Raw genomic sequence first — 15,293 nt, forward strand, 5'->3', positions numbered from 1 at the left:
AAGTACCCTATTTGAATGTATTCTAGCATTTATTTGATTAGGAAGCCCAAACTTTTCGTTTCCATATTTGTCATTTCTTAAAGACATCTGGACCCAAACTACACGACACACATAAGACGTTATGGCAGCATTCATTTTTATTTGAATTATATAGTTTTATAAAATATCATAATAAATAGGTATTTCACAATTTATCAGTAAAATTACAACCGTGAGCTACTTTACTTAATTTGCTAGTTCAGGCATTTCTTCTTTTGGAAATGTTTCTCTTTCGAATATTTCTGAAATTACAGCAGCACTTGAGCGCGGTTTCAATGGTGTCTTTTGTTTTACAGCATATTTCCAACGCGCTGTCTACAGTGGCGATAAGATTTTATCGGGCGCCCCCTGTTTAAACCAGTCCTGTCTCTGCTGATCACGTTGAACTGTTCAGCCTCACAGCCTCCAGAAAAATCAATGATGAAAACAGCATAGTCGCTCGGCAAAATACAATATATAAAGTGGAGTGCTTTTAATTCGCTTTTTAAAGTTTTCTACGGTGTATGCTACTATTGGAGCTTTCTCTGAAATATATACTGGCTACTTTTCGCTCCACTGTAAAGTTTTTCAGTACTTCATCTAGACTGCTCCCTCTACGGTGTAATAATAACCACATGCTATCTTTTGTTCTATTACCGATCATTTGTATGTATGGCTATTCAGTGCAGTCCCAGGGGAACTGTTAGACGGTGAGGGTCCCGTCAGTCGGTGTCGTCGTGCACGGTCAGTCCGAACGTCGTAGCCCGTGCATGAGTTAACTTATCATTGGTTGCAAGAGTTCACAGTTTAATATCTTTATCATAAGATAAACTCCATACACTGCTTGTACATATCTCTCTGGCGTCTCTCTCTCTCTTTCTGTCTCTCTCTTCACCCTCCCTCCCTCTCGTTCCGCCGCTATGTTACCGGTGAATGGTAATCCCCTGCCGTCCGTGCTTTACTCCAAGCCCGTATTTAATTCCCTTAAACCCCCAACTGCCGCTCTGGTTACACACTGAACACGACAGACTGTGAAGCGCTCTTGGTTATTAATAATTCACCAGCCAGTGCACGTCTCCGACTGTCATCCGCGGCTGCGACTCGACTCACCGTTGGACCGGGTCTCACCTTTTTTGGCGTCTACTCTGATTCTTATTACAACTATTTCATAGAATTTAAACGCGCACGGTCTCAGCGCGCGAGCGTCGTTCGCCCGGCGGCATCAGAGCGCGTTGGGCTCACGCGTTCGGTTCGGTTCAGCTGTGATTTCGCAACATCCACTCGCCCAAAATGACGCGCAGGCTGTAATCTCGTCGGTGCAGAAGATCAAGAGGTCCAATTCAAAGGGGAATCCACGGCGAAGAGTTCCCGGTGAGATGGAGATGGAGCGATACGGCTGAAGTCTCCCGGACACTCTGAGTTCGCAACAGCTGATCCGAAACACCGTGAGCGGAAAGTTGTGGCCGAATGGCGGGAGCCCGAACTCGCCTGCGCCGCGACTAGACCACGTACCTGCGGGCTGTTCGGAGGGCGGACGGGACGGTGTCACCCTCGCTGCACCCGGCACCGCCTCAAAGTCCCGCTGACCGACAGAGGACAGAAAACACGTCGCATGAAACCGGAGAAGAACTAGCTCGGATAATTCCCTTCTTACGGAGTTCGTACACAGTATAAAGTGATACTGCAGCAAAAACAATGTTGGGAGGCCCAATGATCGAACAGCAATAAGGTTCTTTTGCGGACCCAGCAACCCAAGAACCCAGTTCATTTGCGTTCCCTCTCACACTTGTGTGTTTTTTTTTTTTTTTTTTTTTACTTTTTTTCTGAAGGAGTAAAATGTGTCTTTGAGGCTGTTGGCAGTATTCCCCACTCCACAATGGTACGTGCTGTGTAAATCAACAATTTGTTCTTTTTTTTATAATTTAAAGATGTTAGTAAGTAAAAAAGAAAATGAACTGCAGTGTTCTCACGCAATTACAGTAACATCCCATTGACTTTAGGACACCTCGCAAACTCCACGTAAAACAGCACAAAACGTTTTTGTATTTAGTTTCAGTGTGAAATCATGTAGGTCCAACACCAGGGAGCACCGTGTCCAATAGCTCGTATCTCAATAGGGGCAAATATGTTCTCACTTCAGTTTTAGAGTGTTTAATGCCATGTGTCCGTCCTCTAAACGCATATAGGTTATGTGAATGTTTAAAGCAGTAAATGTGGCTGTAAATGACACACAGTCCCACTAAACTGTCAAGTAACAGGACCCACGTAACCACCCAGAACAGCAAAATAGTAACACGGCTCATTTACTTTTTCCAAGTTTGTGGTGGTGTGTTTAGCCAGCTTTGTTATCTATTACAAATTACTAAGACAGCATACGAAATGAGCTTCTTTAAAACCTTATTGACTTTAATTGTATTACTATAGTTTAGTTGGTGAGTTATGTAGTTCACCTATCTTTAGAATGATGTGAAGCTAATCTAACACATACACTTGTAGCATGCTAACACTCGGCGACAGCGCGGTATGTCACGTGTAGGCTCCCGTAGCTCAAAGGCCTGAGGTGACGGTGACCGCCCATTTCTGCCGTGTGCGCTCGAGACGCTACACTTCTTTCAAACGTTACAGTTCTGACATTTCTGCAGAGGGTCTGTTGCATTAGCGTTTCACTGCGCACGTAGCTGTTTAGCGAAGATATATTATTATTATCAACACTATTGATTTTTATTATATTCAACACTTTGGCTATACGCACATACAAACACGTGAAATATTCTGCTATTTTACCATAGTATACCTTTAAAGCTTTACCTGCTGAACTGCATATCAGAGCCGTGACCTTATTTTATGTCTACCAGTCACTGCAATTTGAATACAGTTAAATATATCAAGGGAAACTGTTTGGCGTAATATTGCTCTAAAATGTGTACAAAATAACTGTACTATGTAATGTGATCAGTCTACAACCAGCAGTAGCTGTGTCGGTTTATATATATATATATATATATATATATATATATATATATATATATATATATATATATATATATAAACAAAAACAACCTGCAGATGTTTTTGTTTCTTCTCTGAAGCAATTACTGATAAAACCTGTTTGTCTGCGTGCATCATTTAAAACCCCACATTGCTTAATGATATATATATATATTCTGCAATTTACTCCAGGGAGTAATTGATGCCTGTTGAAATATCTTAAGAGGTGTCTGACTGGTCAAAGCTGACCTGAGATTGATGAAAATTCTTTCCTTTAGGCCTTGGTGAATCACATTGTTACCCGTCATAAATAAAGAACACCAGTCCATCACCAGTCCATCCATGACCTAACTGCATGACCTTTGGCCCCTTACCTTTTGGGAGCTGTGAGAGGTGATGGAATTGTTTATGTTCAGGTGGTTCTGCAGATGAGATGCAACATTGAAGATGTTGATGAGCTCCAGGCCAGCCAGTATGAAACACTTAAACCTGGATAATAATTTGTTTACTTGCTTTTTAAAATGGCACCCGCCCAAATAGGCCACTTTTTAAAGGAATCGAGGGACTGTATTCAGCTCTGCTTGGGATTATCATCTTCTCTTTAAAACCCGAACAGTGAGCCACATTTAATTACTTGTTTCCAAACAACAATCAAAGCTGTAAACTTTTAATGGCTAAAAGCTGACAGCTCAGACTATTGTGGTGTTGGATGTTTGTCAGAGCAAACGTCGAGTTGGCACAGCAGTATACACCTTCATCAAATGGTCTCACTCTCGGTTTGAGTCTCATACCAATGAGTGGGAGCCCAAATGTCTCTGTTTATTATTCACTTTAATATGTGAATGCTACAGAAATGTGATGCTTCCTCTCTGTATGTAAAATAGGATTTCGTAGCTTGGATCTTCAATCCAGCTACGTCCAATTTGAGGCAACGGAACTTGTTAGTTATTTATTGGATGTTTTTATGAACGTATGAATGTAATTCATACTGCAGCAAAGATACATTTATATTTGTTTACCCCATGTGGTTGTCCCTTCCACCAGATGGGACATTCGTATCAAAATGGGTATGAGTACAGATCATGTTAGCGCCCCCTATGGTCCAGTGCCGTTTGGTGTCACGTTCCAGCACCAAACCTTGCTGTTTCAGCTTTATACCTAAGGTCATGCTGAGACACTGGTAAAGTAATCATGTATTCATCCTTAGTGCTGCTTTCTTCTATGCATATTAGATGGCAGATTCCACATTCCCTCCCTTAAGCATAACTAAGAGCAAATCAAATGGTATTTTGCAAAGGCTTCTTTGTATCCAATATAAATTGTCTATCCCCATAATATGCCATGATAGAACATTACTTCAAACTGCAATGCCTATATGGAAGGCACCCCTTTAGTCTCCCATCTACACCCTCTTTAGTCTCCCATCTACACCCCTTTACTCTCCCATCTACACCCCTTTAGTCTCCCATCTACACCCTCTTTAGTCTCCCATCTACACCCCTTTAGTCTCCCATCTACACCTCTTTAGTCTCCCATCTACACCCCTTTAGTCTCCCATCTACACCCCTTTAGTCTCCCATCTACACCCTCTTTAGTCTCCCATCTACACCCTCTTTAGTCTCCCATCTACACCCCTTTAGTCTCCCATCTACACCTCTTTAGTCTCCCATCTACACCCCTTTAGTCTCCCATCTACACCCCTTTAGTCTCCCATCTACACCCCTTTAGTCTCCCATCTACACCCCTTTAGTCTCCCGTCTACACCCCTTTAGTCTCCAATCTACACCCTCTTTAGTCTCCCATCTACAACCCTTTAGTCTCCCATCTACACCCCTTTAGTCTCCCATCTACACCCTCTTTAGTCTCCCATCTACACCCTCTTTAGTCTCCCATCTACACCCCTTTAGTCTCCCATCTACACCCTCTTTAGTCTCCCATCTACACCCCTTTACTCTCCCATCTACACCCCTTTAGTCTCCCATCTACACCCCTTTACTCTCCCATCTACACCCCTTTACTCTCCCATCTACACCCTCTTTAGTCTCCCATCTACACCCCTTTAGTCTCCCATCTACACCCTCTTTAGTCTCCCATCTACACCCCTTTACTCTCCCATCTACACCCCTTTACTCTCCCATCTACACCCCCATTAGTCTCCCATCTACACCTCTTTAGTCTCCCATCTACACCCCCTTTAGTCTCCCTTCTACACCACTTTAGTCTCTCATCTACTCCCCCATTAGTCTCCCATCTACACCCCCTTTAGTCTCCCATCTACACCCCTTTAGTCTCCCATCTACACCTCTTTAGTCTCCCATCTACACCTCTTTAGTCTCCCATCTACACCCCTTTAGCCCCCATCTACACCCCTTTAATCTCCCATCTACACCCCTTTAGTCTCCCATCTACACCCTCTTTAGTCTCCCATCTACACCCCTTTAGTCTCCCATCTACACCCCCTTTAGCCCCCCATCTACACCCTCTTTAGTCTCCCATCTACACCCTCTTTAGTCTCCCATCTACACCCCTTTAGTCTCCCATCTACACCCTCTTTAGTCTCCCATCTACACCCCCTTTAGTCTCCCATCTACACCCCCTTTAGTCTCCCATCTACACCCCCTTTAGCCCCCCCATCTACACCCCCTTTACTCTCCCATCTACACCCTCTTTAGTCTCCCATCTACACCCCTTTACTCTCCCATCTACACCCCCTTTAGTCTCCCATCTACACCCCTTTAGTCTCCCATCTACACCTCTTTAGTCACCCATCTACACCCCTTTAGTCTCCCATCTACACCCATTTAGCCCCCATCTACACCCCTTTAGTCTCCCATCTACACCCCTTTAATCTCCCATCTACACCCCTTTAGTCTCCCATCTACACCCTCTTTAGTCTCCCATCTACACCCCTTTAGTCTCCCATCTACACCCTCTTTAGTCTCCCATCTACACCCCTTTAGTCTCCCATCTACACCCCTTTAGTCTCCCATCTACACCCTCTTTAGTCTCCCATCTACACCCCTTTAATCTCCCATCTACAACCCTTTAGTCTCCCATCTACACCCCTTTAGTCTCCCATCTACAACCCTTTAGTCTCCCATCTACACCCCTTTAATCTCCCATCTACACCCTCTTTAGTCTCCCATCTACACCCCCTTGACTCTCCCATCTACACCCTCTTTAGTCTCCCATCTACACCCCCTTTAGTTCTCATCTACACCCATTTAGTCCCCCATCTACACCCCCTTTAGTCTCCCATCTGCACCCCCTTTAGTCACCCATCTACACCCCTTTAGTCTCCCATCTACACCCCTTTAGTCTCTCATCTACACCCTCTTTAGTCTCCCATCTACACCCTCTTTAGTCTCCCATCTATACCCCCTTTAGTCTCCCATCTACACCCCTTTAGTCTCCCATCTACACCCCTTTAATCTCCCATCTACACCCCTTTAGTCTCCCATCTACACCCTCTTTAGTCTCCCATCTACACCCCTTTAGTCTCCCATCTACACCCCTTTAATCTCCCATCTACACCCCTTTAGTCTCCCATCTACACCCCTTTAGTCTCCCATCTACACCCCTTTAGTCTCCCATCTACACCCCTTTAGTCTCCCATCTACACCCTCTTTAGTCTCCCATCTACACTCCTTTAGTCTCCCATCTACACCCCCTTTAGTCTCCCATCTACACCCTCTTTAGTCTCCCATCTACACCCCTTTAGTCTCCCATCTACACCCCTTTAATCTCCCATCTACACCCCTTTAGTCTCCCATCTACACCCTCTTTAGTCTCCCATCTACACCCTCTTTAGTCTCCCATCTACACCCCTTTAGTCTCCCATCTACACCCCCTTTACTCTCCCATCTACACCCCTTTAGTCTCCCATCTACACCCCCTTTAGTCACCCATCTACACCCCTTTAGTCTCCCATCTACACCCCCTTTAGTCACCCATCTACACCCCTTTAGTCTCCCATCTACACCCTCTTTAGTCTCCCATCTACACCCCCTTTAGTCTCCCATCTACACCCCCTTTAGTCTCCCATCTACACCCCTTTAGTCTCCCATCTACACCCCCTTTAGTCTCCAATCTACACCCTCTTTAGTCTCCCATCTACACCCCCTTTAGTCTCCCATCTACACCCCTTTAGTCTCCCATCTACACCCTCTTTAGTCTCCCATCTACACCCCCTTTAGTCTCCCATCTACACCCCTTTAGTCTCCCATCTACACCCCTTTAGTCTCCCATCTACACCCCCTTGAGTCTCCCATCTACACCCTCTTTAGTCTCCCATCTACACCCCTTTATTCTCCCATCTACACCCCTTTAGTCTCCCATCTACACCCTCTTTCCTTTGCTTTATATTCCTTCTCCATGCATTTTCCTTTCCTCCTCTCCTCTAGAGATGCAGGTATGAAATATCACATTTTCCAGCGTTTTTACCTGAAGTGGCCTTGGCAGGTGTTCACACAGCACACGCTTCATGCACACCCCCTCCACACACTGCCGTTTTTAACAAACAAGTCTACCCCCATCTCCCATTTGCCTTTGATTCGTTTGCCATATTACCTAGGTTTGGAGAGAGTTAATGGGCATGTAGAGATCCTGTGAATTCCCACTCACCCACTCCAAATGTGCTATCGGCAAAAGGCGCTGGAGAATCGCAGTGGGTTACTGATTGTTTTTGACTTGATGGTGATGGTGATGATGAAGTCAATGATGTTATGAGGAACTATTCCCAAGAAACAGGAAGAATTGTTGTTGGTTTGTCGAAGAGTTGCATGGCAGCCCCATGGGTTGTGATGTGTGTAGCAGGACTCGCGTAGTGGAGGAATAGCTAATGGATTAGGGGGGGTGGTTATGCTGTCTCTGTGTGCTTTGATTTATTCACTGCCATGACTAAATGCCAAGTGGGCCATCTCTCAGTCCACATACATACTGTTTAAAATAAATCACTGTGAGAGAGAGAGAGAGAGAGAGAGAGAGATAGAAAGGAAGCAAATTTAACAAACTTTTTTAACATCCTTTTTATTTACCGAGAGTGGTTAATTTTGTTATTGCATCTAGCAATAAGAATGCAGATGTAACAACCTGAAGAGATGGAAGCAGCAGCTTTTAAGTGTTCCTGTTTGCCATTTCATAATCATCAGGTTCTCTGAATGCTCATGTAGGTCACAGGACCTTGTTTCTTTGAATGTGTTAATTAAGAGAGGCCATTTTGCTGAGGGCTGGCCATATGGGTTGGGCATATGTTGCATATATGAAGAAAAGCGTGGTATATATAATTGATACCATGCGCCATAAAAAATCCACAGAGAGCGAAAAGCAGGGCAGCACTGAAGACATCAAACGATCAGGGCAGACTCAACCAAACGATCAGGGCAGACACAAACGATCAGGGCAGACTCAACCAAACGATCAGGGCAGACTCAACTAAACGATCAGGGCAGACTCAACTAAACGATCAGGGTAGACTCAAACCAAACGATCAGGGCAGACTCAACCAAACGATCAGGGCAGACACAAACGATCAGGGCAGACTCAAACAAACGATCAGGGCAGACTCAACTAAACGATCAGGGTAGACTCAACCAAACGATCAGGGCAGACTCAACCAAACGATCAGGGCAGACTCAACCAAACGATCAGGGCAGACACAAACGATCAGGGCAGACTCAACCAAACGATCAGGGCAGACTCAACTAAACGATCAGGGTAGACTCAACCAAACGATCAGGGCAGACTCAACCAAACGATCAGGGCAGACTCAACTAAACGATCAGGGCAGACTCGAACAAACGATCAGGGCAGACTCAACCAAACGATCAGGGCAGACTCAACCAAACGATCAGGGCAGACTCAACCAAACGATCAGGGCAGACTCAACCAAACGATCAGGGCAGACTCAACTTAATGATCAGGGCAGACTCAACCAAATGATCAGGGTAGACTCAACCAAACGATCAGGGCAGACTCAAACAAACGATCAGGGCAGACTCAAACCAAACGATCAGGGCAGACTCAACCAAACGATCAGGGCAGACTCAACTTAACGATCAGGGCAGACTCAACCAAACGATCAGGGCAGACTCAACCAAACGATCAGGGCAGACTCAAACAAACGATCAGGGCAGACTCAAACCAAACGATCAGGGTAGACTCAAACAAACGATCAGGGTAGACTCAAACAAACGATCAGGGTAGACTCAAACAAACGATCAGGGCAGACTCAAACCAAACGATCAGGGCAGACTCAAACAAATGATCAGGGCAGACTCAAACAAACGATCAAACAAACGATCAGGGCAGACTCAAACAAACGATCAGGGCAGACTCAAACAAGCGATCAGGGCAGACTCAAACAAGCGATGCCTCTTTAAATTGTGAACACATCATGCAGGATCTAGAGAGAGGGAGACAGAAAGAGAGAGACAGAAAGAGAGAGAGAGAATGAGAGAGAGAGACTGTAGACAGTTGAATGTTTGTTTACAGTCTTTCAATCTAAGTCTCTGTCCATTGTCACTTAAGTAAACAACACCTTACGAGGATGCTTATGTAAACAGCACCTTTTGTGGACACTGACGTTTGTATGTGAGCAGTGTCTTTTATAAACAACTTAAAGAGAATTAATTAAGTGAAAGGTACCAGTATTATGGAAAAATGAATCAATTTGCCAAGAGTTGCATATGGCTCTCCAGGTATCTTGCATCACACATAAAATTGGCCAAAGCAAAGCAAGTGTTTGACCAAATCAGATTTTCCACTTACCTCAAGCAAAGTGGATCAACATTGCTGCAAGCAGCAGGATCTAATGATGTAAAGTGCACACCAAAACTCTGGCACGCTTGCCAACAATTATGTCAATTTATAAGGCAGATATGGAGTTGTCCAAGTAATTATTGGCACTGCACATTTAATTTGTTCTGTAACAGATGAACAGTGCGGCGTTAGCGGTGTTCATATTTTCACATCGATTTGTATGATTTTAAATATATTTGTCAAACTTTAGGCCACTATTTCTCACCATGTGCATAAACAGTGTAACACGAGTGCACCAAATATAGATATATGCAATTTTAATGAACTAGGACATAACGTAGTGAAGTGGAATGCTACGACAGCTAGCAAAGGCAAATTACCCTACATAGTGACCCTACATAGTTAAGAGTGAGCCGAACATGAATGTAATTATGCTTCATATTATCGTTGGCAGTAATATTCAGTAAAAACAAATGTTCTGGCATCTTAGAGCAAGGCAATTCTTCAATACATAATGTGGTCTGAATGAACAGGTACCAATGTCGGCGTGTGTTTGTCTCATGGTTGGTGCTGTGGTTTCCTGCAGTATTAATTGAGCAGTGGTGCCGCTCAGACCCGCCTTGGACGGTAGACCATCGTATACATTTTTCATCATATCAGGTCAAGTCTAAGGGCAAATCCATGTTATGCAATGTGAAACCTGACAATAATCAGAAATTATTTTATGATATTGACTGGCTCATGAGCGTCATGACAAGCTGATTAGAATTAAGCCGGAGGAAGGAACGGTTAAACTTGGCCTTGTAGCGTTGATCTCCAAGCCAAACTTGGTAAAGAACACCCTGCCTCCCCAAGAAAACAGCCATCTGTACACACATGGCTTCATTTTTGGATGGAATATTGGTGAGTTACAATTTAGTGTAACTGAGAAGTGCAGCAGCGTTCGAACGCACCAGTTTAATCAGTTCAGCCTTCGGACGCGTGTTTATACATTCTGAGGTTTGTAGAGACTGGAGAGGTAGGAGGAGAAAGGTGGGCAACCACTCAGTACTGGGAATATGAATAGCAACCACAGCTCGGTTAGCCAGAGTCTGGGACTTATTATAGTGCAGTGTGTGTATACATGTGCGTGTGTGTGTGTGTGTGAGAGAGAGAGAGAGTGCATGCATCCATTATGTTAATGTTGTGTGTATTATGTGTATGAGAGTGTATGTCAGAGGACTGAACCTTTTAATATGTGTGTGCATGCTCAAGTTCAAATCAAATGCACATTATCTGATTTGTTATGTTCACGGGGATTTTGCAGTGTCAGCCTAAAATTGAACCACGTTTCATCAGATTTGCCTGTGTAATTAAATAAGTCTGGATGTATACATAGCTACATATATTTTCAGGCAAGCGTTGCTGACCTGGGACAGATTTCCAGCTATACAATGGATCACATAGTTGGTCTTTGCTTGAAAAACTCTGGCCTGGGTACAGTGCTCCCACTCCTTTACTCGACATATCCTGGCTGTGGCTTTGTGTGCTGCCCCGCTGCCTGGTCTAGCAGCTCTACTGAGCCTATAGTGGGGGCGTGATCTGATTCGGCCAGCTAGGGTCTTTTTTCTAGCATACAAATGACTCGTTGTGAATGGTGCCGACACTCGCCGACTACGCGAACCACCTGGGTCGGCCGGGGTGGGGAGGGGGGGGGGGGGGGGGGGGGGGACAGGGCGACGACCCACAGAGGGGGCACAGAGAGGCCATCGGGTGACCCGCTGAGAGAGATTGCAGGCTCACACAGAGACCCACACTGCAGCCTGGGAAGTACGCTAATACTGTGACCATACGCTAGCTAGGAGGTTCCGTCTAGGCTAGCTGCTCTGCACAACGAGCACAGGACCACTTCGTGTAGACAGACAATGCAGGAAACCGTCTTTTTTGTGCTGATGACAAGATAATAACTGAAGAAACAATGAAGTTAATGTCATCTTTCTTTTGTTCTGGGAAGGCACGTGCTCTAAAAGTATTATATATTGTAAAAGTATTATTTAAAGTGCTCTGTGTTGTTTTTGGTAAATGAATTATAACCAGGATAGTCTTGTAATGTTGATGAGCATAACAAAGATGTGAGGGATGCTGCAATAATGGAGACTTGACTTTTATATTACATTTCAGGCCACCGAAACCTTTCTGGTGAATGAAGATCCATCCAGAGGTCCTGGGATGCCAGAATGCTTTGTAGTGTCTGATTCCTACAGGGTATGCTTCATCATTACTATTATCCCTATTATTGCAATTATTATTATCCTCATTGTTGTTATTGATTTGTTATTTAAGTCAGCAGTAATTACAGTGATGGAGAGTCCACTTTCATGCTCTTGATAATTACACCGCAGTCATAATGTCATTCACAACTCAGCTGCAAGCCATTACCATCATTATTTCCACACACACTTAAAGCAAAAAAAAAAAAGAAGAAACCTTACAACTCCGCCAAAGTACCACTCTCTCGTGGGAATGAACATTATAACAATAATGTGCAGTACACTTGAATCAAATGAGAAGGATAGAGAGACGGAGAGGAAGAGAAGGAGGGAGAAGAGGAAGGAGAGGTGAGAGAGTTCTAAAACTGAGTGCACACATCTGAAAAAAGGCTCAGTTTTTAAAATTCCACTCATTTGGGTTTAGGGAGTAAAACAAAATGGCCATAAAAATCGGGGGCTGGGATAAATCGCTGGTGGGATGGAGGGATGAGACACGGAGAGAGAGAGAGATGGCTCTCGGAGCTCGTAGATGACTGAAAATGGGGCCTGCTAATGAGCTGGGAGCCGGTTTTCTGGTCTTTGTTTCCTTTTGTTTCCCGTGGATCGCTTTTTGCCAAGTTTCGTCGAGAAAATCTGGGTTGCTCCGGCATATCGAGTGTCTTGGGGTGCAGAGTTAGCTGAAAGTGGAGGAAAACAGCAGGACATGATTGGTGGAGATGTGGGGTAGAGGGCGGGACATATAAATGGCCATACTGGATATTAAGGATCAGTGAATCTGCGTGCAGTCTGTGGAAACGTCTGCTGAAGCAGTCCTGAACCTGAGTAATACGGTGAAAACATCAGAACAGAGAGAGCACTAATTCACTCCATATATCTTTGGTGAACCTTGTAGTTATAATGAAATCTCTCAGAATGACTGGCTTATTGTTCTCAGAACACCAGGAGCCCTTTAAGTGGCCAAGTGTCCTTCTACTATCTTCTTTGTCGTGATGAGTGCGAGTTTTAGCCTCGTAGTTAACAAGGCAGCACTCAATGTTTGAACCGTCTCCACGCTGCACAGCTGTAATACAGAAGATTTAAGAATAACTTAACACCTTTCAGATGTTGGCTTTGCAGATACCGCCACGTCACATCAAAGCTTGGTGCATATCAAACGTGGGTATTTTAGCCCTGTGAAAAAGATGGCCACCGGCCTCCAGTCTAGCCCCAGCATATAGTCCTTCCATGTGTTAGTAGATGAGAAGGTTATCTGCTCCAACCTCTAAACGCTGGGCTTATGTAGGAAGTGATGCTACACGTGCCTTTCTAGATATCACCGCTTGCCTTCAGCCCAGTTATACCTTTTGCCACCATAACAGGTTATGATTTAGTAGGGGTACACACACACACACACACACACACACACACACACACACACACACACACACAAACATACACACACACACACACACACACACACACACACACACACACACACACACACACACACACACACACACACAGTCAGTAGTGTGTTTAGAACACCTCAGTGCTTTGAGGGGGTTCCTCGTGGTACAGCAGACTCATGGCAGAACCACTCTATGGTTGTATGGTCATGCACGATCATGCACGGTACAGTACGTGCAGCTGATGAGGTGTGACCTGACCTTGTGCCCCCTGGCCACTGCGGGGGCCAGCGCCCCCCTTCCTCGCTGCCTCTCCCTGTTGGCTGCGTGCGGTAATTGGCCACACAGCGCCGCATTCGCTCTTTGTTTCCCCTTGCTGTGGCTTGTGGTGTTGCTGGACAGGCGGCCGGCCTCATAAATCCACAGGCCCCCGGGTGTCCGCTCCAAACTCCAGCATCTCCTTCATGGTGACTTCACCCCCACCCAGCCCAACCCCACCCACACACGATCTCCACATTTTGCTTGGTTTCTCTTCGCCTCCCGCCTGTTTATTTCATGCTCGCTCCCCTGTATCCTATCCGTCAATACCTGACACGTGTTTCTCATTCCTTTATAATGTAAGTAGCTGTGGCTGACGACCATTCGGGCTCTGGATAACTTGAGTTGAGCATTGTGTATAAATCCAGCATCATCCTAAATCTGATCTTTAAAAATATATATATACTGTGAGTGCTGTGAATATGATTTTCCTGTGTTTCTTGAAAGCAGTTTGTTTGCAAGTTGGTCTGATTTAGCTTATGCAGAATAGCTTGTAGTTGTAGTTTGCCTTACAACACCTCAATGTTAACATAAATGTTAACGTACTCTAGTCTGAACATTTGTAGTAATCAACAGAGTTTTGTTTATATTTTATATACGTTGACAGCATTCAGTTGGGCTCTATAACTGTAGTTAATTAATAGTAAACTGCACCAAGGTTTATTTCGATAGCCTTTTAAAACTTTTTAAAATTGATAATCTCCAGGAATAGGCTATTATTCGTTTTTTATTCGATCTGATATGCGCCACATAAAATATACTTCGCCGTTAATTTTACACCCCCCTCCCAAAAAAAAAAACAAAAAAAAAACTATAAAATCATTGAGTCGGAACTAACTGGGTCTTAACATGCATACACATTTTTTCACGTACATCCATAGTCTAGTCCTCGCTGTGCTTGTCCCGTCTAAAAGTGAGCCTTTGCTTGGCTAAAGCAGCATCCAGACACACGATTATGTGCACTGTTTTACACACAGTCCCCGGTTCGACCTGTACGCGTCTTCACGTGCAGCGCGGCGTCCTCCTAAAGTCCGCGCGAGCGCACCGACACGCGCGCGTGTAGTCGCTCGCGCTGCGCCCCTGAGCTCGTGCGGGGGAGAGCGGGCGCGCGAGCGAGGCGGTGGTAGAGGGAGGGAGAGAAAGTTTTTTTCCTTCTCCAAACTTTGTGGGAGCTTTCACTTTCCGCCTAGGCGGGGTTAGCAGTGCAGCATGCAGTGACCGAGCGGCGCGGCGAGCGAGTGCGATGCGGCACCACAGCGAACTTGTGTCCAACTCCACTAAGATCTCCAGGTTTCTGATCTAAACATGTACTCTCCGTACTGCCTGACCCAGGTAAACGGAACCATTACTTTATTACTTTATTACTTTATTACTCGCGCGTCCGTTCATGGTCACTTGTGTGTTTTATAATCGTGTTCGAGCTCAGTTCGGTGTCTTGCCGCTCCGTGGTTCTGTTTAACTGAACGTCTCCGCCACTTTTCCGTGTTTGATGGCGGATCTCCAGCGGACTTTACGCGTTACATTGCACATGGTTAGAGGAGAAAATGGCGCTTCGCTCGAATCTATGAAATATAAA

The 15,293-nt window shown here is 44.9% G+C and overlaps 1 protein-coding gene across 2 annotated transcripts in view; it reads left to right on the plus strand.

Moving 5' to 3' along the window:
- Window positions 1-977: 977 nt before the first annotated feature.
- Window positions 978-15,293, plus strand: part of LOC143489549 (nuclear factor 1-like) — a 40,102-nt gene continuing 25,786 nt past the window's right edge. The window contains exons 1-2 of one of the 2 annotated variants that reach the window (XM_076988652.1): window positions 978-1,897; window positions 11,926-12,009. In XM_076988652.1, coding sequence (XP_076844767.1) covers window positions 1,895-1,897; window positions 11,926-12,009 — 87 coding nt within the window. In that variant the 5' untranslated portion in view covers window positions 978-1,894. Of the gene's footprint in view, window positions 1,898-11,925; window positions 12,010-14,799; window positions 15,050-15,293 lie in introns of those variants that run through there. The other variant, XM_076988653.1, reaches the window with a different exon arrangement.

The sequence above is a fragment of the Brachyhypopomus gauderio genome, unplaced genomic scaffold (assembly GCF_052324685.1).
Source record: "Brachyhypopomus gauderio isolate BG-103 unplaced genomic scaffold, BGAUD_0.2 sc63, whole genome shotgun sequence".
NCBI lineage: Eukaryota > Metazoa > Chordata > Actinopteri > Gymnotiformes > Hypopomidae > Brachyhypopomus > Brachyhypopomus gauderio.